Consider the following 25,753-nt stretch of genomic DNA (forward strand, 5'->3'; position numbering starts at 1 on the left):
TTACAAACTTTTCAATTTGCAAACAAGAAAAGAGATCAGGAAAAACAGACTTGAAAAACTTGAAATCCTGTTTGTTAGGTCAGTTTTCTAACATGACTCAAAACATATCTCAGAGAAAAGTAGAAAAAAATTTCAATTTCAAATATTAACCATAATTTTAATGTGTCAGAAATTAAGTTCCCTTGGTACTCGACTGATGGGCATTATGTGGCTTGACAATTGGGAACTTTTGATTCATTGTTTAAAGGGACATAAGCTGTAACTTGTTGCAAGTTTTCAGTATTCTGCTTCTGTATATCAACTACCCTGTCTGACCCTAATCCGTTTGTCATGCTGAAATGTCCTTTTTGTCAACACAGCTTTTATGTGTGTAGTGATCATTGTTTATTGTTTACGAATGAATTCTAGTCCAGACTTGAATACAATTTTCTACAATAACAATGGAGATTATACTCATATAGATTGTGTTGATATGCTAAATACTTGGCATTAAATTACAGTTTAGGGATTCAATGCAGAAAGTGTAGGGAAACCACAAAACAAAAGTTCTGGAAAAATAGCCAAAAGATACAGCTTATGGAGCTTTAAGGTAATTCCTTGAAAGAGTTAAACTTTTACTCAAACTTTCCTCAAGTACATATACCCATTATTTCTAAATCAAGAATAAGAATTAGGGTCACCATGAAATTCAAAATGGCCACCATACCTTTGTCATCTCTATGGAAAAAATGAATTTTCAATTTCGATTTTATATCCTCCACAGGCTTTAACCCTTTCACCACCATGGTTTGGCCCAAATCCATTGTTTTCTATGGTAAAGTTGGACCTGTATACAGGGAACTGGGGATGAAAGGGTTAAAATGAGCCTGTAAGTGGTTGGCCCCCAAAAATATTATTAAATGTTTGAGAGTGAGTACTTTTACGAGAGAAGTTTATTTGCTCAAAGATATTTGAAAAGCGGTCCACACAAACCGAAGATGGGCAAATTGTGAATTTTTAAAGTCTGTCTATCTTGATGCTTATAACCCAGGCAGGGCCTATGTTGCCAGCTGGATTTACTTCAAAACAGAACATTCTACATATCTGTATGCCAAGCTCAACATAGGTGGCTAGACTAGGTTTGTTTATTTGTTTGATGATTTGTTTTTAGCTCCGCTGTCAGCGAGCGGAGCTTATCAAATAGGTTGATTTTCCGTCGTCGTCCGTCGTCGTCCGTCGTCCGTCGTCCGTCGTCGTCGTCGTCGTCCGTCAACAATTGCCTTCTCCTCTGAAACTGCAAGTCCAATTGCTTTGAAATTTTATATGCAGTTCACTTGTGGTGACTACACTTAAGTTTGTTCAAGTCGTGGTGAAATTTGCATATTTGTATTTTGGGGCAATTTTTGGTGTTTTTGGTAAAAAAATCTTCTTCTCTGAAACCGCTTGTCCGATTGCTTTGAAATTTGATATGCAGTTTACTTAGGGTGACTTCAGTCAGATTTGTTCAAATCGTGGTGAAATTTGCATATTTGTATTTTTAAGGCAATTTTTGTCATTTTTGGTAAAAAAATCTTTAAAAATCTTCTTCTTCAAAATTACCAGTCAGATAGCTTTGATATTTGGTACATATGTCCCTAGGGATGATCTATTTCAGATTTGTTCAAATTGTGCAGAAATATGCAAATTTGCATTTTTAAGGCAATTTTGCCACTTTTGGTCAAAAATGTATTTCTCAAAAAGTACTGGTCTAATAGTTTTGAAATTTGGTATACAGGTTTCTATAGATGAACTGAGTAATATATATTGAATTTCTGATGAAATCTGAAATTTTGTATTTTTGGGGCTATTTTCGCCATTTTTGGTCAAAAAATGTGTATTTCCAAAACTATTTATCTGATAGCTTTGAAATTGGTATACAGGTTCCTACAGATAAACTACATGATATTTATTGAAATTGTGATGAAATCTACAATTTTGTATTTTTGGGGCAATTTTTGCCATTTTCGGTCAAAAATGTTTTCTCAAAAATTAGTGGTCTGATAGCTTTGAAATTTGGTATACAGGTTTCTACAGATGAGTTCAGTAATATATAATGAATTTCTGATGAAATCTGTAATTTTGAATTTTTGGGGCAATTTTTCCCATTTTTGGTCAAAAAATGTGTTTCTCAAAAAAAGTACTGGTCTAACAGCTTTGAAATTTGGTATACAGGTTTCTATAGATGAAGTTATGAACTAAATTTGATCTCTTGAAATTATGATGAAATCTGCAATTTCATTTTTTGGGGCAATTGTTGCCATCTTTGGTCAGAAAATTTATTCTCAAAAAACTACTCATCAGATAGCTTTGGTTGACATGTTCTTAGGGATGATCCGATGTGATATATTCAAAGTATGATGAAATCTTCAATTGTGTATTTTTGCAGCTATTTTAGCCACTTTTTTCTGGCCTCTGCATTGAGCTATCAAAGATTTCCACCTTCCTAATCAACATGTGTAAAAAATAGTTATTCTCTACATAAACACAGCGGAGCTATATCGCCGCTTAGTCGATTGTTGTTGTGTATGTTTCGTTGGATGAAAGTTGCATATTTTTTCGGATACTATAGTAGAGTCTTGAAGAGCTTCAACTGAAATTCACAAGGAAAAAATAATCTCTTGCATTAAATTTATACATTGGCTCACATTTGTCTTGTGTTATGCAAAATTGTTGGCACCATCTCAGGCAGTCTTTCAAAATTTTACCTTATCATTGTACTGCACTTTCACCTCACCACAATTTAATCTCATTATCGGACGGATATCACATATATTTGTCATCTATTAACAGCAGATATTCTTTAAGTAGGATGAGTAGTAAAGTCAGGATTAAATATTGTATAGACTATATTACTATAAGTACTTCAGACAACTCATGACTTAATACTGCCTTGTAAATTTTCACTCCTTTTACCACCTACAGGACATCTTTGAAAAATATTATCACTGCTAAAATCAAGTCTTTTGATATTTTTGTAGTTAACATGAACCTTGTATTTTGCTCAGTCACTCTGTGTACTTTCGATAGTGTATGGCATTTCTATTTTTGTCAGTATAATATTGCAATAAACAGGTCTTTCTTGAAATCATGGTTTTGAAAAGTGAAACATCGTAGGTTCCAGAAAGTTACCCACACAATGACTGTGTTGATTGTTGTATACCTGGGGTTAGCATATCCAAACCAGTAAACTTTGTCCTCAAGTTGGAAATCGGAGACTTGGTTAAGATGTTCATTTAAGATAGTATGCGCCTCCAAAGTGAAAGATACACATCTGCTTGAATTTTCCTCAATAACGCTGTAACCATTTTCTTACCAAATCAAGAATAAAAATCAGGGGTCACAGTAACAAATTTGAATTACCTATCAATTACCGATATTTGAAATTCAAAATGGCTGCCATTCCCATGTTAACTCTATGGGGAAAATTAAATTTTGGATTTTCAAAAAACTACAATGGTAAAAAATTTTCTCACTCCGAGAGCTTTGAATGATCGACTATAAGGGTTTAATGGGAGTACAACGTACCACACCCTACCCCCACCGGAGAAAGAAAGAGAGAGAGAGTGAGATACAGAGAGAGAACAAGCAAGCTTGAAAGGTCAATAAAACATGGGAGTGTGAGCAACTACAAATACAAGAGTTTACAAAAGTAAAGACTGGCACCGATTCTATGGTGTGCACTCATGTCCCTTTCCCTCTTCAAAGTTGTTTGCTGTTTTCTTCAAGTGCATGAAGTCTTGACTGAGACACCCACTAACAACTTTGTAAAGGGTATAGTCATGAAGTGGCTTTTGATTTTCAATACAGGACAATGGCAAAATAATAAAGTGGAACGAAGAAAACGATGTTCAGGTATGCATGGAATTGATGTAAACTGAGTGTGAATGAAAGCCTTTCACAATTGTTACTGCTGTTGACCTTGATATAATTTTAGAAAGCATTCAGTGGAGGGATCAACATAATTTTCTGCTAAGACATGCAGCTACATGTTACCGGTAATTGTCATTCAGTGAGGTGACATGATAGAAAATATCACCATTCTAACAGCTATGGAAGCAAGTTTTTTCACACATGATGAATAAAACACTTTGACAAATCAAGTCACTCTGATACCAATGAAAAGCATAGTTATAAGTGAAATGTTATGAAATGTAGTAATTTAGTAAATTTAAAAATTAAATAATATGCGGAGCATATACATATGACCAAAAAATGCAAAATGATCACTAAATGTTATTCAGCAAAACGATGAATTGAAGAAAAAGTGAAATTACAAAAATACTGAAAAAAAGAAAATTCCTACCTAAAATTAGCTTGATACGATGTCAATAAACAATGTCGTCACTTATAATCTTAGTGAATTGATTTGAATGCCATCTTGAATATAGAACACCTTAAAATTGACACCCTTCTGCTAAACTTAGGCTGTGCTATCTGTTATCAGAATGTGACCCCTGTTCAAAATACCTGTTATGTACTGTCCCATTTTTCCATTTTGTACTGACATGATGCATGCATTATCTCTGCATCAAACGGAAACTCAAGTAATCTGATGTCAAAAAGCATTTATGAAGAAATCAAAACTTGTGTAGATGTAACAAAATAGCTCCATTGGAAATCGTGATTCGTTGCAGTCTACAATAAATTCTAGTGTAGATTTAATCCGCAAATTTCTATGTCATGAATGATATGAAAAGGTCAAATCGACCATTCAGTTGCATGTGTGTGTGTGTGTTGGGGGGGCAGACAATATTACAATTATAATTGAGCTTGGTTATTGAAATACGTTTGTAGAGATGGGAATGTATAGTTGAGTGGTTTTGATTACAAACATCTTAGCTAAGCCAGGTTATAAACAGGCGAAATGGACATGAATAGTCTAAAATATGATATCTTCGTATTTTATTAAAAATAATAAATGATATATATGAAATATTGATATCACTAAAGCAAAGTTACAATTTCATCTGGGTTGAGCTTCCTTTCTTCAAAGCAGCACTCGATAAAATCACTGTGACATCAGTAGCCGACCTGGGCGTCCAGTAATAAGTATATAAACTGTATACAGGATGCCCCAGCCGGCTGTTTATGTCACACATATTACTTTACTTTACTTTATTGCTCAACAACACACTCAAGGAGTGCGGTAAGGCAAAAATTACAAAACTCAGCAAACACTGGATGAAGCTGCTGCTGGGGGAGGAACTAACGTACAAGAAATAAATTTGGCAAGAGGTAGTTTGTTTTCGTGAGTAAAGATATACATGAACTTTTCTCTATCATTCAAATCAAGAAAGCCAGGATTATACAAACTAGTGGATGAAATAGACTATTTCGATAAGCTCTGTATTTTAGACATTCTATTACAAGTGAAATTCATTACTAATACACGTACAGTGATTTTATCGAGTGCTGCTCTGCAGAAAGGAAGCTCAGCCTGGATAAAATGGTAACTTGGCTTTAGTGAATATCAATATTTCATATTATAATTTATTATTTTTAATCATTATGAAGATAATATCATATTTTTAGACTATTCATGTCCATTTTGCCTGTGGATTATATCAGTATTATAGTTTGTAACTTTGAATCTACCAAGAAATATAAATGAATTTAATACATTTTGCTCCTTTTGTGATGGCTTAGGGTGCTGTTTGTCATGCATTACAGTCCATTGAGTCCATCTTGCGTCAATAATTTTAATTATGGTGTTTCAATACAAAACTTGTACAAGCTATGAAAGTCATCACCACTAAAGTCATTCAATTTATCAACACAGTGTTTATCAAATAATCTGACCTTGGAGAATTTACAAAGAGTGTAGATATTCAATCTGCATATCAAAAGACAAAATGCTGAAAAATTGCATCAGCTAAAATAATATGCCATCGTAGCCTTGAGATACAGTAAAAGGAATTTGCATAATTTTTGAATATTGATGACAAATTATAGAGAGAGTGTCAGCAAGATAATGTATGAGGGCCTTGGACCCTGGATTTTATTATTGGTAATTACTCTGCAGATTTGAAACATCGATATATTACACTGAAGCATGGTAGATTAATTTAGATATCACACAGAGTATGTATGTCATATAAAACATTAAAATTGGACTTGACCTTCACAATTGAAGGGAAGACTCTGTAACTGTCATTTAAGCAATACTGATAACTCATTTTAAATTAACTTTATGTATCTGATAAGTCAAACACCATCCAGTGTGTGAGACCCTGGTGCCCCTGGGATTTAAAAATCTTCTCAAAGCAAACATAAAACAATATAATTGCTCATTGCAGGCAAACCATTAAACAATACAATTGCCCATTAAACCTCGCCATGAATTGATCCCTCCTATCAACTTGTGTCAGCTAGGAAGTGTCTATCTACACCATTCCAGTGTCTGACCTTCTCTTGAAGTATTTCCTTCTCATATAGCTGTAATCTTGTAGTATTGATTTACTACAGGAAATATGAATGGCTTTTATTGTTTTGCTGACTTTTTTACCGACACTTTACCTTGAACTTGCCATGAACATCCACCAAATAACACGTATTACAGGGCCAGTCACTCTAACTTTTGCTATTCTTATTTTCAATGTCAACTCAACTATAGTTTCTTGTTTTACTCCCCGGGGCACGTTGACACATCTACCATTCAGCTGGGCAAAGCATCTACTACAGGTGTAAAATGCAGTGTAATTTTTTATGTTTGAAATCTAGTCCAGGTCAGAATTCACTTGTCAACAATAGCAAAGCAGTCTACACACATGTACAGACTGAGTTGACAAGCTGAATACTGTGTATTTCAATTCATGCTTTTTGAAGTACGACTCATTCTGCAGTTGACATTAAGAACGAAAACAGTCAAAGAAAATCATCCAAAGTTACAGCTACTGGCCCTTTAACCCTTTCACCACCATGGTTTGTCCCAAATCCATTGTTTTCTATGGTAAAGTTGGACCTGTACACAGGGAACTGGGGTGTGAAAGGGTTAAGGTCACAGCAAAGTAGCAATTTCCATATATTCCTGATACTATCTATCAAAGCATTAGTTTTCATCTTCTTTACCAGTGTATCAGCAAAATCATTTGTTGGGTTTGTTATTTCGTTGGATAACTTTGTCACAATTCAAGACAGAGCAAAGTGAGACAATGCCCTTGTTGGCAGCAAACCAAATGCCAAATCACATCAATCTGCCTCAACTGTGACTGACAGATGATGGAAAGCAACAGACACAGACTCTGTTAAACTATTTGATATATTACTCTTTACTTCTCGACAGTCATATTATTTAGTAGCATTGTTCACTATGGTCTCTTTTACAGAAAAAAACCCACAGAATTGTATACATAGTTTCCATGGCAGACATTTTTTGTGCCCACATCTTTTTGAAACAAGAATTATTTACATGACATTGCACTGCTTAAAAGTGTTCTCCATTGAAACTGACGTGGTTTTTCGGTCGTCCACCTTTGATGGTTATTTACACCGCCTGATACTAATTCATTTCATCATTACCAAACACTGCACTACACTCTGACCTACTTTGACACCAAACATTCTCTCCATGGTGCTCCACTCTCTCCATGGGATTCCATGGACCAATCAGGTTCCACAGATACTCTTCTGCAGATGGTACAAATTATCAAATGAAAGGAGATTTTCAAACCCTGCCTGCCTTGACCTCCTTCCTGTAGTACAGTTGGTTGAACCCTGGTCGTTGAACTCATGCCCTCATGGCTTCAATAGCCTACCCAAGTCAGTCTGCCCTACTTGATGTGCCAGAGATTAAATTGTTTGGCTGTGCTGTGTAGTCCTATGATAATCAGCCATTTTCCTTTGCATATTATAGGCCCACCTTTCTTCATGGAATACAGTGAATATATACCAAAGTATAGGATCAAAATAAAATGCTGGACCCTTTGACATATATTCAAACTCTCAAAAGTTTACAATATCCACTCTCAAAATGTTACCATACTATCATGACATCTTCTCGTATTGACTCATTTTAAAACTAGTACAGCGAACAAACTTTAAGCAGTTATATTTTTTTGTGAAAATTAGAGTTTAATTATTCCCCATTGAGAAAAGCTATATATGAAGTGTTTCTAGTACCAAATTTAGCATCTTGATCATTTTGTAATTTTATTCTTGATCTAAAACTTGGTTTAAAGTTTCCTTGGAGAAAGTTTGAACAAAAGTTTGAGTTTTCCAGTTTGGGATGCGTACTTCCTAAACACATCAATTTGTTCCATTGTGCTTTTCCAAAGAATTCATGGCAAATGGTGCAGTTATATGCAAGTATGAATTTGAATTTGAACATGGAGACAGACGCTGAGTGTTCAATTGAACAATCCTCCAAACCATGGTACATACAGATCCTTAAAATGAATACTTTGTGAGCTCTACTTTTACTAGGATTTTCCAGGATTTCTACGTTTTACCAGGATTTTCCAGGATTTTTTGTCTGAAACAGACAGATTAATTCTTGTTCTCCTTCTAAAAATCATGCTAAAGTGATTGGTATTGAACTTATCAAAACAGCCCGCTTGGGTGTAATACCAAAATGTTATTGTTGACAATTAAATTCCGAGTAAAACTCATGTTTGTTGACAATATCATTGCATATTGCAGACAACCCACACTGTTGCTTTGTATTTCAGCATACTTTACAAAACAAAAATGGAAATACACTTGTATTACAGCACAAATATTATGAAAATATCATTAAAAATTACAGCTATTCCTGAAAACAAGTCTGTTGACTTCAGGACCTGTACATAAACACATGATACTTGATCAAATTGACAATTCACTCAAGAATTCTCCATTCTTTACAGCTTTGTAAACTTACTGAAGAGAACCTTATTTTAGCCTGGTTAAAGGTATACAGTCACCTGTAATCTAAATATGCCCATATATAGTCAAAGGGGCGTTCCTTGTATTCAAAATGCCCATGTGACTGCACTGTTTTTAAAAAGCGGCCATCCACTTAAAGTCTGTGATTGGTTAGATTTTCTCTTTCCATGGTAACTGTGGCAAAATTACAACAGGTGACAGTATACCTTTTACAACAAATTAAATTTTATTCCATTGATTTATAGTCTCATATACAAATAAGTGGAAGAGTACATGCATTGAACACTGTAAAGAGTATTACGGTTAAAAATATGTTTTCACATTGTTTGATAAAACTGGTAAGCTCTCCTTGATATGACAGACACTGTCAAAAGAGTGGCATGGGTGAATAAAACGAACATTCTTAATATTGCAGACACCTCTTTTGCATCGAATATATCTTCAAACTTTAGCACTGACCTAGTCCCTCACTGAAAAGTTAAAGGTATACTGTCACCTGTTCCAATTTTGCCACAGTTACCATGGAAAGAAAAAATCTAACCAATCACAGATTTTAAGCGGATGGCCGCCTTTTAAAAACAGCGCCCTCACATGGGCATTTTGAATACCAAGGAATGCCCCTTTGACCATATATGGGCATATTTAGATTACAGGTGACTGTATACCTTTAATTCCAATAACAGTTGAATTTTATTATTAAAACTTTTAGGAGCACATTTACATAAGCATTTGGATTGTGTACTTCATCCCGACTGTAAAACTAAACGTTATAATAAGAACACCGAAAGAAGAATGCACATGTACTTGTTGAACAGCCATGAATTCTTCGTCTTTACGAGAAATGAGATAAGGTCAAAAGTTGAGAAGTTCAGTGGTCATCAGGGATATCATCGAACAATGGTACTTGATGTGTTGCTTTCACTTGGATGGAGACGTTGGCTGATCACATATAATTAAGGAAATATCCTTAACGATGTTTATCACAAATATTATTATCGATACATACACACAAATATCAACCATGACTATTTAATTTTTATCTTTAATGAAACTGTACAGGTGAAGATCATGACATGTGTTTGTGCACTCAGAGCGTGTCAGGGCAGTACCATTTCTGAACAGGGAGGGAGAGGTACCATGGAGTGGACTGGTAGGGGATAAGATTTATGCTGTGCAGTGGTAGAAATACTGATCTATAAACTTAACAGTGCACAGATAAAACTTGTGTTAGAATCCCTACACGTAAGGCTGCTTTGTATTATTGCCTGGTATAATGTCTGTTTAGCTAATGAAAGTTGAAGTTTTTGAAATAATCTGAGTTTTATCTTCCTAAAGGTACGACTATTCAAACTCATCACTACTGCTTGTAGCAGTCAAAGTGTAATCTTTGACTTGTATATATTTTGAGAGATAATGAGTTACAGCAGAGAGACTGTAGGTGCATGAGATTACTATAAAAAAACAATATCAAAATCTGATCTGAGGCTAGCTACAATAATTATAGCCCAAGGGCCAAATACTGTTTTTTTCTGTTGTGTTGGCTGTGTAGTTCCAGCCTAAAGGCTGTGGACTAATCTGAGGATTACTTCCTTTGGCTGAGATGCTGCACACCCCTCTGGAACAGTCAGCATAAGCCACTCTGGAGGTCATGACCTTAAAGAAGGTAGAGTCTCTGCCTGGGGACAAATTGTGACTTGGTGTTTTTATAGGTGTTTTGTTGCATGCACCAGTGATGGCATATCAGACACACTGTGGAATTTACACAATGATCAAAACAGTTTGACCTTGACATGTGTGCCTAAACTTGAACTCATTGACACTGAATCAGGTAAATGCTGATTAGATTCAAAGCTTACTTTCACAAAAAATTAGAAAGACAAACTTTTGTGTTGGAAAGAAACTCTGGTAGGAGGCAAATAGATGGCATTGAACTCTTTTATAGTTGGAGCGGGGACAGCAGTGGGCAGATTTTTGGTGAGAAGATGGTTGAGGTCGAGGGTTTGGGAGAAGGGACAGAGGGGGCAGACGTCGTATTGAAATAGGACGACAGCAATTAAAAGATTATTTTTCTCTCAATATTTAATTTCAATCAAATATGTTAGAATGGTCTAGAGTAGCATAGTCATAGTTTCTCAAAATTAGCCAATTGTTTGCCCCTTATAGTAACTGAACTCATGATGGACTATCCAATATAGAACAGAGTGATTACACTTCCGGTCGTAACAGCATTTGCAGCCTGCTGACCTCAGAATGTTTAATCTGGGACATCAAGACAATTACATGTACATCCCAGCTTGAAGCCAGAGATAATTACGGCAACTTCAACTACAGTTTAAATCATGCTAGCCTGGTCTTTGATAGTTTTGGATGTCTGATATTTAGATTCTCACATTTCACAATATTCTTTTGGCCTACCATTTTTGGGGCTCATTTTCAGGCTTTTGGAGAAAATGAAATGTTCATCGACTTAGTTCTGTGAAAATCAGCAATTTTGTTTTCCCCATAAACATACCACAGGGATGGCAGCTATCTTGAAATTTCAAATATTGGTAAATATTGGATAATTTGTTTCTCTAGTACCAAAATTTGCACGGTAACCCCTGATTTTTTTCCTTGATTTTTAAAAGAGAATGCTTGAAAGTTGGCTTGAGGAAAGTTTGAGTGAAAATTCAAGTCTTTTAAGGTGCAAACTACCCTAACTTAAATCAAGCACACAGGTTGATTATGTTATCTAACAGATATCAGTGATTTCATTAATGTTTTAAAAATAAAATCCGAATATAAAATATTTGTTAATCTCTAAGATAATTTGATCACGAGAGTTGATATTATCACTGCTGGTCAACGTTGCTGACCTGAACATTTTTAGTAACTTATGACGACCATTATGCTTTATGCAGAGAATTTTCAGAACTGAATTGTGTTCACCTGAAACTCCTTTCAGATATTTGTGTGGTTTACTTGCAGCCACACTCAGTCTGTTGAACGTTAAGATGTTTGGTCTGAACATTAGGTTCATTACGCCTATCTGTGTTTTATTTTTAGCTTATCATGGACAAGAAAAGTTCAGCATACATCCATTCCTAGCTGACACCAAATATCTGAACTTATCACACTGATTCAGCCACACACACATATGGACTTTTTCCATTGTTTTGTAAAATTTATAGGAAATGAAAATAGCAAGGAAGTAATGTCGACGGAAATTTGAGAAAAACAATATTATTTTTGGAAAATTATACTCTGTAAACTATGACTGTATCTCTTACAGTGAACAAAAAAAACAAGATTTAAGTGAGTGAGGGTTCAAGCTGATGGCATTAAGTATGGATAATCAAGATCTTGATAGTATACCTCTTTTTTTGATGTTTTTTCACTTTTTTGTACTTCTGTATTTCAGGGAACTGGGAGACATTACACTTTTTGTAGCAAACCACAAACAGTGAACCAGCTTCTGGTCCATTGTCTGTGAGATAACCTAGTATAATGGATTTTTGACTGTTTGACATAAAAATTTTATAAATGTGATAAATAAATAAGATACAGTTCAGTCTATGTACAGTTTTGAGTGGCAAAATCAGCATTTTCCGTTTTTTGATCTAGCAATTGTGAGCACAAGTTTCTGTGACACAGAAAATGTATCAGAAAAATGACCAAACTTCTATACTTGAGATTGTGAGGAAAGAAGAAAAAATATGGGATCAACTGTAAGCTGATGGCTAATATTTTTGACAGATACCAGAAACTCTTTAACTGCCTTCTTTGTTGGCTCTGCACGTCTGTAAGAGTAGTTGGAGGTCATATATTGATTATCTACTCCTTCAACATGTTTTCAGTTTTAAAAAAAATATAGCTGACTTCTTATATGATACAAAAAATCGTCTTACATTGTAGATAGTGGAATTGAAACTTCTACTGTCTATGCTTACATGGAGTTTGAACTTCTGACATACTGGCTTATCAAATGGAAAAGGAAACAGCACTGCCTGTTGGTGAGCAAAAACAGTGCAAAAAATCTGACCGCTTACGGTGGTTTACATTATGACACGAATTTGCTATCTCAAACACCACAGACAACCATGGAATTTTGGGTATGTTTAATCCTTGTAATACCATAAACCCATTACAGCTGTGAAACAGTCCCTAATGGCTCTGCATGGACATTTGAACCTACACTTTGGCTCACAACCAAATTTTTCTCATGGAGAATTTCACCAATATAGGAACTGACACATCGCGGAGTATACATTTCAGTCTACCCTGTGATTTCATCTTGTGAATATTTTTACTCATACCAGCTGTCGCTGATACTGTTTAATCTAAAACGGTATCACTCCCTGCATCAATGTAAATAGGTAACACGGCTAAATGTTAAAATCAATACAGTATTAACATTAATGTCTGTACATGAACGGGCCGGTGCTTTGATGTATACATTTGTGAAGTGATACTAAAATAATATAAAACATCTGTCACTGTATAAATCAGATAGAGGTCTGAAAACAGGCTCAGTTACTTACAGCTAGGTATGACCTGATTTCTCAACTTTTTGCCGTCTATTTCACCACAACAGTCAGAATTTTGCAGTCATATCATGTGTTTGATTGCGAATTTCACTATTGTCTTAAAACATCATATGATACATGTATGAACTAGTTGTGAGAAATGCAAATTGGTGTTGAAGGCAAATGGTTTACATCAAGCAACTCCCTATGTACATTTCAATGCCTATTAAATATATTAGCAAAATTTGCTTCCCACTGAAGGTAATTAATTTTCCTTAGTAAATGTTACAATGAAATATAAATTCAAATTTTCTGAAATAATGCTGGGTAGGAGCCTAAATCTTAAATCAATCATACACAATGTAAGAAATTCGCAAGGTTTTATGTTACCCTAATAGGTTCAATATTAATTGTTTCTCCCTGTTTTGTCTATTTTATCAAGTTTGGCCAAAAATCCATGTCCTTTACTTCAAAAACTATTGGACCAATCAATTTATTGGAATGATTTTGGGGGATATTATAATTTTTCCCATATCAAGATAATATCTTACTCATGAATGGTTGGTAGAAATCTCGGCTCTTGTACTTTGAGTAGATATCATAAAGGACAGGTTGATAGGAAGAGGTGAATTGAGAAGGTGTACTAGATACCCTGTGTATGTGGAACAATGATTTGGTAAAAATGTTAGAAATGACAGATCTTCAAGAATTAAAAAACATTGACATGCAATGGGGCATTGGTGATTGTACTGACTTAGTTCTTGTATATACACTGACTCGTTCACATTTGTAGAGTTTTATCAAGTTAAAACTCATCTGCTCACGCTGACAAAATATGGTGCCATTCAATGTTCCGGAAATGATGTGACAAATCTTCAGCATCCATTACTGAAGTTTTCATGAGTGCCATCTTGAATTTAGTCATAGATGTTTATATGTTGACAGACTTGTCAATCAATGAACTCACATAATTTATAGAACTCACATACCCATATTACAACACACAATTTACAGAACTCACATACCCATATTACAACACACAATTTACAGAACTCACATACCCATTTTTACAAAATACAATTTACAGAACTTTCACAATTTACAGAACTCATATACCCATTTTTACAACATACAATTTACAGAACTCACATACCCATTTTTACAACATACAATTTACAGAACTCACATACCATTTTTACAACATACAATTTACAGAACTCACATACCCATTTTACAACATACAATTTACAGAACTCACATACCCATTTTACAACATACAATTTACAGAACTCACACAATTTACAGAACTCACATAGCCATTTTTCAACACACAATTTACAGAACTCACATAGCCATATTACAACACACAATTTACAGAACTCACATACCCATTTTTACAACATACAATTTACAGAACTCACACAATTTACAGAACTCACATAGCCATTTTTCAACACACAATTTACAGAACTCACATGGCCATTTTACAACACACAATTTACAAAAAAACTGAAAAGGATACATTGCTGAGCTCAATTGTTCAAGCTGAAAGAAAGACAGAAAGATATAAAAGAAAATTATGATTATTTTTCCAAAAGGATGAATGTCCAATCCTTTTCCAACATTTACGATACTAAGCACACTTGGAAATTGTATCACACTTCAGTAATTTTGTAATAAAACTTTCACAGAGAGCAAAAGAATTACACATTATCTACAAGAACATGCAAACCTTAATTGAAAAAATATCATTCTGTAATTTCAAATTGAAATTTAATTGGCCAGCTATGGAGTTACAGTAAATTTGTAACAGCATCCACTGTTTTGAGTGTCGCCCTCTACTGGTCAATCTTCAGAATGAAGAAATTCTGCAGAAACTTGGACTCTGATTTTGAAAACTCATAATCAATGTTATTATTTGACGATACTACAGTCTAGAATGCTTTGTTGATGAAAAGGTCACAACAATGACATTTGATAATATCTTCATTGTCTTTGATCTGTTAAAATCATGTCCATTTTGTTGATCTTCTCACCAGAGTATGATATGGTCAGTAACATGCTCTCTGACAGCTGATTTTGACGAATGAATTCTAGTGAAGACTAAAATCCAGTTATTAGCATAGACTGGCCCTAGTCACTTGATTTTTCTCTTGCATACGCAGCAGTTACTGGTTGGCCAAGCTCTGTGCGGCATCACGTTTACCACTCGCTCCATGCAACAGTCTGCCCAAGTATAGTGCTTAAAATAGATGTATTCTGTTTTGATATTTATACGCCCATAGATTTAGGGCAGGTCTATTGTCAGCACTGATATTACTCATTAAACACATGCATACTGTATTGTAGGGCTGTGTACTTGACATTTCAGCATAATTTGGTAGCGTGACAAAAAAATTGTTATTTACTAACAGTAAAAACAATGCCACCAGATACATTGAAGCACAGTCGCTCCAAGTATAGGGGGACTGTCATCAAAAGTTAAATGAACAATTATGATTGTTACCGGTATATTGCTGATCGTTGTTTCATTGACAGGCCAAATTTTGGTAACTGTCAGACACCAATGTTTGCCTCCATGATGTTAAATTTCAGCAACAAGTTACTCCACATATAGAGGGCGCTAAACACCTCACTTATACAATGTCATCATGGTAGCAGACTTCATGTTATTTTGGAAATACTGTTACTGTAAACCATCACACAAGGATGGGCTTATGTATGTCTAAATACAAAGCAATTCCTTTTATAGGAACTGTTAAAGAGTGAAAACCAAACATTTAATCCATGACAAATGAAAAATGTTAATTTTGACATTTGCAACTTACATTGACAAGCAGCTGTTCCATGTGTTCCGCTGCAGCTTCTCTGGATTCATCAGATCCAAGCCTATAGAAAATATCACACATGGTCAGACAAATGCCACATTCTTTAAAGCCAGAGCTTTAGTTCTGATCGATGATGTCATGCAGATCTAGATGGTGACGGCTCTAGCTGTTGCCACAAAGAAGACAGTGGTTGTACAACAAATGATGTAACAAGTGTGATGACAGTGTCCCTTGCATTTGATTTTACACCATTTGCACAGTCATTCAATTACACAGATTTCCCACAGAATTCAGTGAAAGAGTTTGATAAAATGCAAGGACATCACTCTTAAATGACTATAGGATCTCAATATTCATTTTGTTCACTATCTCATATAGGTATATGTCTTATTGTTGAACAGAAATCAATGGTAAATCATGGTCTAATAGGATTGCCAAAGGATATCTATAGTGGGATAGTGTTTGAAATTAACACAGAAATTCTGTTGGGCAGCAGTCAGTTGTATGGTAATCAAATAGAACATCTGTGAAATTTGTTTTTTGTGGTTCCATCAAACTCACTTTTAGCAAGTGAAATTCTATATGAGATCTTTTATAGATACCCCATTGTTGCTGTGTTCTCTTTCTTTTTTATCCATCACTACAACTTAACCTAAATAATGTGAAGAAGATAGAGCTGTAATACCTCATTCTCAGTACCTTAGATGCGATTTTACCCCTTAAGTGAGTCAGAAATGTCTCAAGGGGGGTCAACCATATTTTTACTATGGCAGAATTCTTCAGGTAAAACATATAAATTAAAGACTACAGAAGCCAAAGTAAAGCTTTAGGTTATACAGGAATTTAATTTCAGAAATACAAAAATGGGGAATAGATACATGAGTTGAGCTAGTTTCATGAACAAAGAGAACTTTTTTCCATGAGAATGATTAGGCAAAAAAAAATGATTTGTTTCTGTTCATCACGCGCGTCATTTCAAAGCGTGCGCGTCAACTCTTTTTTTTCCTGTTTTTCATTTGCCCCTATGGAAAAAAGGGAGAATGTATCAAATTCCACCAAAAATTTTAAAAAATTGCGTCGCCGCATCATTTTTGCCACATGTCAATGACCAGAAACAAACCTATTATTTTTTTTGGCCTTATAAGTGTTTTATCAGATCACTATCTCAAACTCTTGCTGAGGTTAGAGGTCAACTTTTATCCAGAATGCATTGTAATATAATGTAGTTTCCCCCTCAGCACAAGAAAAAAGCTATTTAAATAATTGAGGGGAAGAGTCTGAATTTTCATCCACTGCAGCAAATGTCTCACACATGATGCAACATTCATAACAATCTACAACCACAATCAAAGCTATTAAAAATCACAGAAGCAGCCCCAACACAAAGTGGCTGTGTTCTGACTCTCACTAAGACCTGGGATTCAATTACGTCTTTGTCAAAACTTAAACTAGCAAAAATTACAATTCTGTACGTATCCTGCAATGTTCAACTGCATTTGAAATTCACAAAATTGGCACATGTAACAGTATGCAAAAAAAAACAATCCTAACTTCAGCAATAGATTCTGGCATGAATTTTACAGTTCACCACCACACGTGTACATGTACCATTGTATCAATACTTACGCATGAGCCTGTTGCTGGGTGTCTAGATCAAAATGAACTCTGGATAACTTCTCTTGAAGGTCTCTGACATTATCCATATCTTCAAAAGAACATTCTTTTCCTAGAGATGGACAGAATGGGGAGAAGATGCATGATGTACTATCAGAACAAAAATATCGACACAAAATGTTGCCATATATGGTAAATGACCTATGACCTGTCTTTGGCAAATATCCATATATGATACCAATACTGGTTTAGGTAATGTGCCTTAAAACTGAAAGATTAAAACCCCTGCCCAAACTTTGAGCTATTCCCTTTCAAAACACAAGAATAAAAATATGGAATCACTACGCAAGTTTCGGTACTAGAGAAACAAATTACCTAAATTTACCGATATTTGAAATTCAAAATGGCTGTATGCTATCCCTGTGGTAACCCCTTGGCAAAATATAAACTTTTCAATTTTTGCAAAAAGTACAAAACAAGACAGTGAAAAGAGTTTGAAAGAGGTGAGGTTCTTACTAACCAAATGCCTGCAATCTTCCAGAATGAAAGTCGTCTAACATTTGTAGCAGACCAGTTTCCATCTGTCGGACGTCGGCCACATCTGTCAGAAAGACATGTTCCTTGCATGGCCTGTGTTTGGTGGATGCAGCACTCAGTATCTTGTCTTTGTCCTGTTGATAAAGTTATAATTCTGCATAAAATTTTGTTTTATAAAACACATTTTCAATGAAGTTTACAACATATATGGAAGGTCAAGAAAAAAGATTGAAAACTTTTCCTTCATTTCACATTTTCCAGATGGTTTTTGAGAATAGTACCAAAATAATGTTATCGCAATTAAACAATCATAAATACATTCGAATAAAAATACCGCAATTATACGGTGTCGCTCAAATTTGATCAGAATTGGTATATACCAGTATGGGTACCAAGATCAACAATAAATGTTGTTTCTATCTGTTCAGTGCAGGAAAATTCTACGTTGATGTTATGACAATGATTTCTGCACAGTACAACCAGAAAAACAACAAGAAATATTTAAACCAGAAAAAAAGAATGACAAAAGTAAATAAGGTCAACTTTAGCAACATGCATAGCAGAAACAGTTAGTCCCTCTTAGTTTGACCATAGACAGTCTTCCCTCTACTGTCTATGGTTTGAGCTGGTCTGTTAAAGGGACATTATTTGTATCTTTTGACCTTATATTGTTGCAAACGAGAAGTTGATAATGTTGTTCGACTTATTGAAAGATGTCTAAAGAACGGTCGACCATAGACAACTTCCATCCCGTTTGCGTACACTGTATAGAAAAACCTTGGGTCAGAGGTTAATGGTGGGCTACCGTTGACCTGCGATCAGACCACATTGCTAACTGCTATCTAGGCCGCTGTAAGCATCCGCGTGTAAAAATAAACCATACGAAGTGAAAGTCGAGAGCGCAGTGTAGCAGTTTCGGGATTCCCTATTACCGATGCCGTTTGCTCAGTTACATTTTGACGGTCAGTTTTTCATGGAGATCTTGACGGCCAATCCTGCTCTTAGATACACCATTCTTTGCTGCTACAGAGCACATTTTGTAATGGGCATTTCAAATGCCTACAAGCTGCAAGAAGCCGACGACTCGGACAAGGCCTATAATTGCGGATTTTTTCGTCTCGTTTGTACCTCCATATGTAGACTTGCCCAAAGCCTGTGGGCATAGAAATGTCAAAACAGAGTACAATGAAGGGATAAACTTCAGTAGACAGTCACGTTATTGTCGAGGTGATCGCGAAATTGAAGCATATACAACAGAGGGGCCTCTACTGTCCCGGTCTACTGTCTATGATTGAAGCTGCTTTGGCGACTGACACGTACCATCATGTACATTGTTGGGTGAAAGCTAGCTCTGCATGGCAGGGTTGTGCCAAATCGCTGGCAGCACCTCGGTTGCGGCGTGCAGTTTCTCCACCAAAAACAACCCATTTTTAATCCCAAACTCGCACTGAGTTTCGTTTTCGAGCACACCCGCCGCGCCTGGGTACACGATTAGCCCTGCGTACAGGTCTTTGTGTTCCCGGCGTTATACGGCGAGGAGGCCGTATGACGCCGGGAACACACAGACCTGTATGCAGGGCTAGGTACACAATGTGCTCAGCTGCGCTTCTAAACTTACGCAAAACCCACTTTTGGGAGTGGGTCGGAGGCACGGAGGCCGTAAGCGACGTATAGGGTCTAGGCAACTGTCATTGCGATGTACTCACTTTTGGTTCGAAATGCGATTCAACTGATACAAATAATTACACGATGCATAGAGAATAACAACATTCGAACAGATCTTGTGTATCGAGAGGTGACTCCAATCGCGAGCAGTATCAATCGACAGTACAGTACCCGCTCGGCGCGGTGTCACGATGTCACAGATGCTACACCGTGCACTGTTCAGTCCGAGTGCGATGTTTCCAAGTTCAACAAGTGATCATGTCGTGTTTGTAAAACGAACCAACGTAATGGCAAGAAAATGCCCTAAAAATCTTAAAAGTTGACGAAGATTTGCTAACAATCAAATGCACAGAAAATGCACTACTCTGTACCTGTTTCACTATCACCACAGCAATCTGACATCGTTTTAGTTTTACCATTGACCCAATTGCGTTTATGGTTTTATTTGTTTCACAGTCCGTGTCATCGATACTAAAATCAAACTTACAAGCAAATGCCCTGTTTATTTCACTATTTGACAGTAGTTTGTGAGACGTGCATTTGTTTATGCGCCGTGAGCTCATCGATATGCATTGTGCTGAAGTTAGTGTGTAGGTGACGGCCGCTCAGCGTTCTAGCTGTACTTTGATAGTTGACGTATGCGTAGTAATATTGGTTATGTGCTGGGGTTCAATCATGGCGGTTGGTTCAAATCGCGCGGACGCCCTTACCAACATTGAACCTTGCCGTAAAGAGCAAGAAGGTGGTTTTACATATCCTTGAAGCCGTCCATAGTCACAATTTAGGTCTCCTATTGATTTGACCGGGGATTTCAGTCATCGAAAAAATGAAAAAAAAAATGAAAAGATACAAATAATGTCCCTTTAAAATGTAACAATTCATAAACAATGACAGGATATGACTCAAGCCTGTTTCAGTCACTGGCATGCCATCACTCCTGCACATTTGCAGGATTTCCCTTTTTCTTACCTCATTTGCACATTTTTGACACTGACATGTTCATTTGAACAAATTCACATCTCAACCCCTGCATCTACCTGTACACCAAATACTGAGATTGTAGCTTTGGCGGTATGGGAGCCTTTGTGTGTGACGGACATACATCCGCACATACATACCCACAAACATACAGACGCCACTGACTCATCATATAAGCTCTTTTTGGTATTTATATACAAAACCAAATATGAGCTAAAAACTACAGAGGATTTCATCTTTAATAACATTATAATCACAACTTCTACAAAGTTGTTCATTTTCTTTTTCACCGCCAAATAGTACATTATCAATATAAAAGGGTAGAATGGGGTTGGGGGATTTCAGAAAAACATACCGTCAATACAGTATTATCAATGTGTGATTTTGGATCTGTTTACAGGGAATTGGGGAGATCAGCTTAACCCTGTCGCTACTAAACTTTGGTGCTACCCAACAATGCTTGAAAGTAAAAGTTGGACCCACACATATGGGAATGGAATGAAGGATTTAACCCTTCCTGCACCACGGTTTGGCCCAAACCAGTTGCCATCGACGGTAAGTGTGGACATATTTACTGGAAACAAGGGTAGGAATGGATGAAAACAACTCACCTTTTGTGCTTTGTGAGAGTGTCTAGACTTTGAAGCCCTGGAGTTGTGTGTCCTGTGCTGTGATCTGCTGGTCGATGAACTGCTTGCCCTCTCCTTCACAGCATGCGAGGACGATGCAGGCGCTGCTGCGGTGGAAGATGGTGCCGCTGAGGGCGCTGTCTTCTTCACTCTCACTACAGTGGAAGCCTGGGAGGATGTAGCTGATTGGCTGGTGGACAGGGACTGGCTTGGTGAGTGGCTGCCGTCCAGTCTGCTGTACCTACCGGTACTTTTCTCTGGGTTCCACATTCTTCAACTAATGAAATGTCTAACAATCAAATAGACGTAAAGTTACTGAAACACCTGACACATCAATTTAACAATCTATACCTATGGAAGATAAGTTTCCTGTAAATGCAATGTTTTGGGCTGTTGACCAGGCTGTAGAACATTTAGGTTATAGGTAACAAAATTAACTTAATAGACAGTCACAAGAAGTGAGTGAGTGTATTAAGTTTGTGCAAAATGTCCTCATTTATCACCTAACTAATAACTTCCCACAGCCGGCAAATTTGCCAGCTACCGGCTATTTTCTACATCCCTGTTGACGGTTGAGTATAATTGCTTTGAGCTTATCCCTTCAACACTAGAGATGAAAACTCTACTACGAAGTGGTTTTGCCAAGGTTTGGCAACATAAAGTGATGGTATGTATATCAGGATTAAAGCATGGAGGTCTTGTAGCCTAGCATACGATGCTGTTTGTTCATGGCATTGCCTCCCGCCACAGCCCTGCTAAGGTCCATAGACAAAACCAGTGACGCCTGTACGGTCCAAAATCGGACTGCGCACATACAACACCGTGAACAAGCAGCATCGTACACAGGGCAAGGAGGTTTTGTTAAGTTTGTACCTTAAAAGAATTACACTATATTAAATGAAGTATGTATACTAAGAGGAAACACCCAGTACAGAAACAAACAGTTCAAAATAAATTTTATGTCGAAAATTTCATGAAAAGTTGATGGGGCAAACGTGTGGTAACTGTAAACTGCAACATTTGAGTAACCCTCATCGCTGTGGTTGTGTTCATGTATGCATGGAGGTATTATAGAGACTACCTCCAATCTCCATGGCTTATGTGTGCTGAGTTCTATAATGTGCAGTGATGATCGGTCCTACTAATTACTGCCCGTGACTGCCCGTAGCTGCCTGAGGACTGCCCGGGAACTGCCTGAGCGCTGCCCGAGGAAAAAGTGGGCCAAATTTTGCCCATTTTAACACTAGGCCAATAGGTTCAATTTATATCATGCCCAGCCAACCCAAAATATCATTGATTATTGAAATAACGGGCGACGCGCTGACCATTAACGTTTATTTGTGGGCAAGGGCGAGAGGAAAGCCAAAAATTAACGGGCGAGGCTTGCCGAGCCCGTTAATTTGGCTTTCCTCGAGCCCGCACCCACAAATAAACGTTAATGGTCAGAGCGGAGTCTATTATTTCCATTATATTATCAGTGAACCCAAGAAAACCATCAAAATTTCTGAAAATTTCCGGAGCGAACGACAACTGGGCCCCAGAACTGAGCAATACACGACAAAATGTCACGCGCGCTGTAAAAAATTGGCAAATCCGGAGATATTTTTAGAAAAAAGTATCTCAACTTGACCTACAAGTGCTCCATTTTATTTTGTGATTGATTATGATTTACGTTTGAGCTGTAAAGTTACGATACTTTTAGTTGTTAATCTTATTATTCATATTCACGGGCATGTAAACAAACCATTACCGTGTATTTGTGGTCAGTCATGTGGTTCAGCTCGACCAATCAAAATGCGATGGGCAGGGCATGGTAATATAATTGGCGTTAACCTGATGTTTTCTCTGGCGCTTTTGGAACTCAGAAGACGCCGGGCTTGAAGGACGTCGATGGCGCGTCGCCAGCTTACAGCAGCGCTGTAATAGTGAGATCATACCATTCAGTCCGAAAGGTGGTACAGTAACCTCGCCGAGCGCGTACAGCTTGACAGCCTACCATCCCTTGCACTGAATGGTATGATCTCACAATCAAGATGGGGACGACTTTCTAGTCGAAAGCCCGGCGTCTTTGGGGTTCTAAAACCGCTACAGAAAACACCAAATCAATGATATTTTTGGTTAGCCAGGCATAATATAAGTTCAAGCTATTGAGTTAGAGTTAAAATTGGCGAAACTTGGCCTACTTGCTCCTCGGGCAGTCCTTGGGCAGTCCTCAGGCAGCTACTGGCAGTCACGGGCAGTAATTAGTAGGACCAGTGATGATGTACTCTATAATCTCGTGATACCGGCTAGTACTCCTCGTATTCCCGGGTTACAAATGCAATTAATGTGTTGTACGGTTTGTGCCCTTTGCCCAGAGTCACCAACAGTAGACATAACGCTGTGACGTCTATATTGTATATAGCTGCAGTACAGTACACTCAGTGTGACAATTTTCGGACAACCTCAGTTTTCGGACATTTAATGGCATGCTGTTCGTTGTACTGTACTCACTTCGCTCTGTATTTATAGCGTTTTACAAGTCATGTGAGAGCATATTAAGTCAGGTGACGCTGCTGTCCCGTTTTGGATAGTTTTTTTCGGTAGAAGCTATTCTGGGCGCTAAAAACTGGGCGAAGTTAGCCACATCGTACAATACAAGGTGTCGAACGCAACACACACAGACGATAAGTAAGCGCCTGCGTCGAAATATAGTAAGTTGCATCGTCCATGAATTAAACATAACTAATTTATCACGAAATATTTACATAGTTTTCTAAACTCATCGAAATTGAAAATCGGGGGTTTGAAGTTTCAAAATATCAATATTTATCCCCTATAATCATATTCCAAATACGACGTCCGATTACTGCGATGGGAGTCCGATTACTACGCCCTCAACATGGGGTCAAAAATTTGACCCCTAAATAGAACTTCCGTCGTGTTAACAGCTTGAGGATAAACACAATAAAGTTTCGAAAGGTATGGCAATAAGATTTCGTACTGTTCGTCATTTATGAAACGGCTTTGGGCGAAATTCACTTCCCTGTCCGAAAACTGTCACACTGAGTGTAGCTTGTGGTTTTGCCTGGGTATTTGGGTCGGTCGTCTGACCCGTACCCAAGTATCAAGGCAAAACCTCGAAGCAGCTGTATTGCAGCATGGACTAATATTCAATCGCATCGGGCGGCGGCCCTAAACTATTTTGTGTCGGGCTAGAGCGTACGTGCAATCTATATCCCGCTGCAATAGGATACACGGGTTAGAGGCGTGTATAGGTATGATACCGGGGTATGATATCCCATCAACGTTGGTAGAATCTCGCTTCCTACCTTCGAAGCGGGGGACCACCCAGCTGACTGGGTGGTTACACAGGCTCTTGAGTCAATGCAGGCGAACGCTAGCCGCCACTGATACAATAAAAATCAATTTTTATTGTATCAGTGGCGGCTAGCGGTTCGCCTGCATTGACTCAAGAGCCTAGGCTGTGAAACATCTAGACCGAAAGTGACCGTTACTTACCTCTTCTCTCATGTACCACCAGATTTGAATGAAATGAATCCGTTGTACGCTTGAAAACACAGTAAAATTTTCAGCCGAAACGCACCGTTACGGCGTTAGTTAGATGTTTACAATCGCCATTTTGAAAGTCGCCACCAGCGACTGCAATACCATCGCCTATTGTTTATGTTCACCAGCTATTTTGCAACCTTTAGAAGCACGGCATGCATAGATAACAAATACAACTGAAATGGAATAACCGTTTACATTACGAGATTAAGCGCAGCTCATAAAACTTGTTTAAATATAGAATTTCAAGAAAAGCCGTTGTAGTGCAGTCATTTGCTTGACTTTTTAAGAAAGGCACACAAAAATCTCCATATTAGGTAAGCCGGGTAATGTATTAATAAAATAATCATAATGACACAAATGGTAGGAAGATTGCTTTTTAAGTCTCTTTAATAAGACAAACAAAATGGTCAAAAAAACTCAAAATAGTGACTAAGCAGAAGTTCTTGATAACAAATATTGTTTAAGGCCATTTCATCATTGTCAGGTCATGAAGCCATTGTACACTTGCCCCTTGCACAGGACAGGGGAACGTTTAAGGGACTGGACACAAATTACAGGGGGGGTG

The 25,753-nt window shown here is 37.1% G+C and overlaps 1 protein-coding gene across 1 annotated transcript; it reads right to left on the reverse strand.

Moving 5' to 3' along the window:
• Positions 1–9,091: 9,091 nt before the first annotated feature.
• On the reverse strand, positions 9,092–25,276 carry LOC139142705 (coiled-coil domain-containing protein 28B-like). The gene is made up of 8 exons (XM_070712773.1): positions 25,138–25,276; positions 21,619–21,925; positions 18,348–18,498; positions 17,840–17,939; positions 16,214–16,274; positions 14,908–14,930; positions 9,546–9,819; positions 9,092–9,350 (listed from the first exon to the last, which is right to left on the reverse strand). The coding sequence occupies exons 2-7, from the start codon at positions 21,904–21,906 to the stop codon at positions 9,768–9,770; spliced, it is 675 nt and encodes a 224-aa protein (XP_070568874.1). The 5' UTR covers positions 21,907–21,925; positions 25,138–25,276; the 3' UTR covers positions 9,092–9,350; positions 9,546–9,767.
• Between the last annotated feature and the right edge of the window lie 477 nt (positions 25,277–25,753).

This window comes from Ptychodera flava, chromosome 10, assembly GCF_041260155.1.
Source record: "Ptychodera flava strain L36383 chromosome 10, AS_Pfla_20210202, whole genome shotgun sequence".
Classification (NCBI taxonomy): domain Eukaryota; kingdom Metazoa; phylum Hemichordata; class Enteropneusta; family Ptychoderidae; genus Ptychodera; species Ptychodera flava.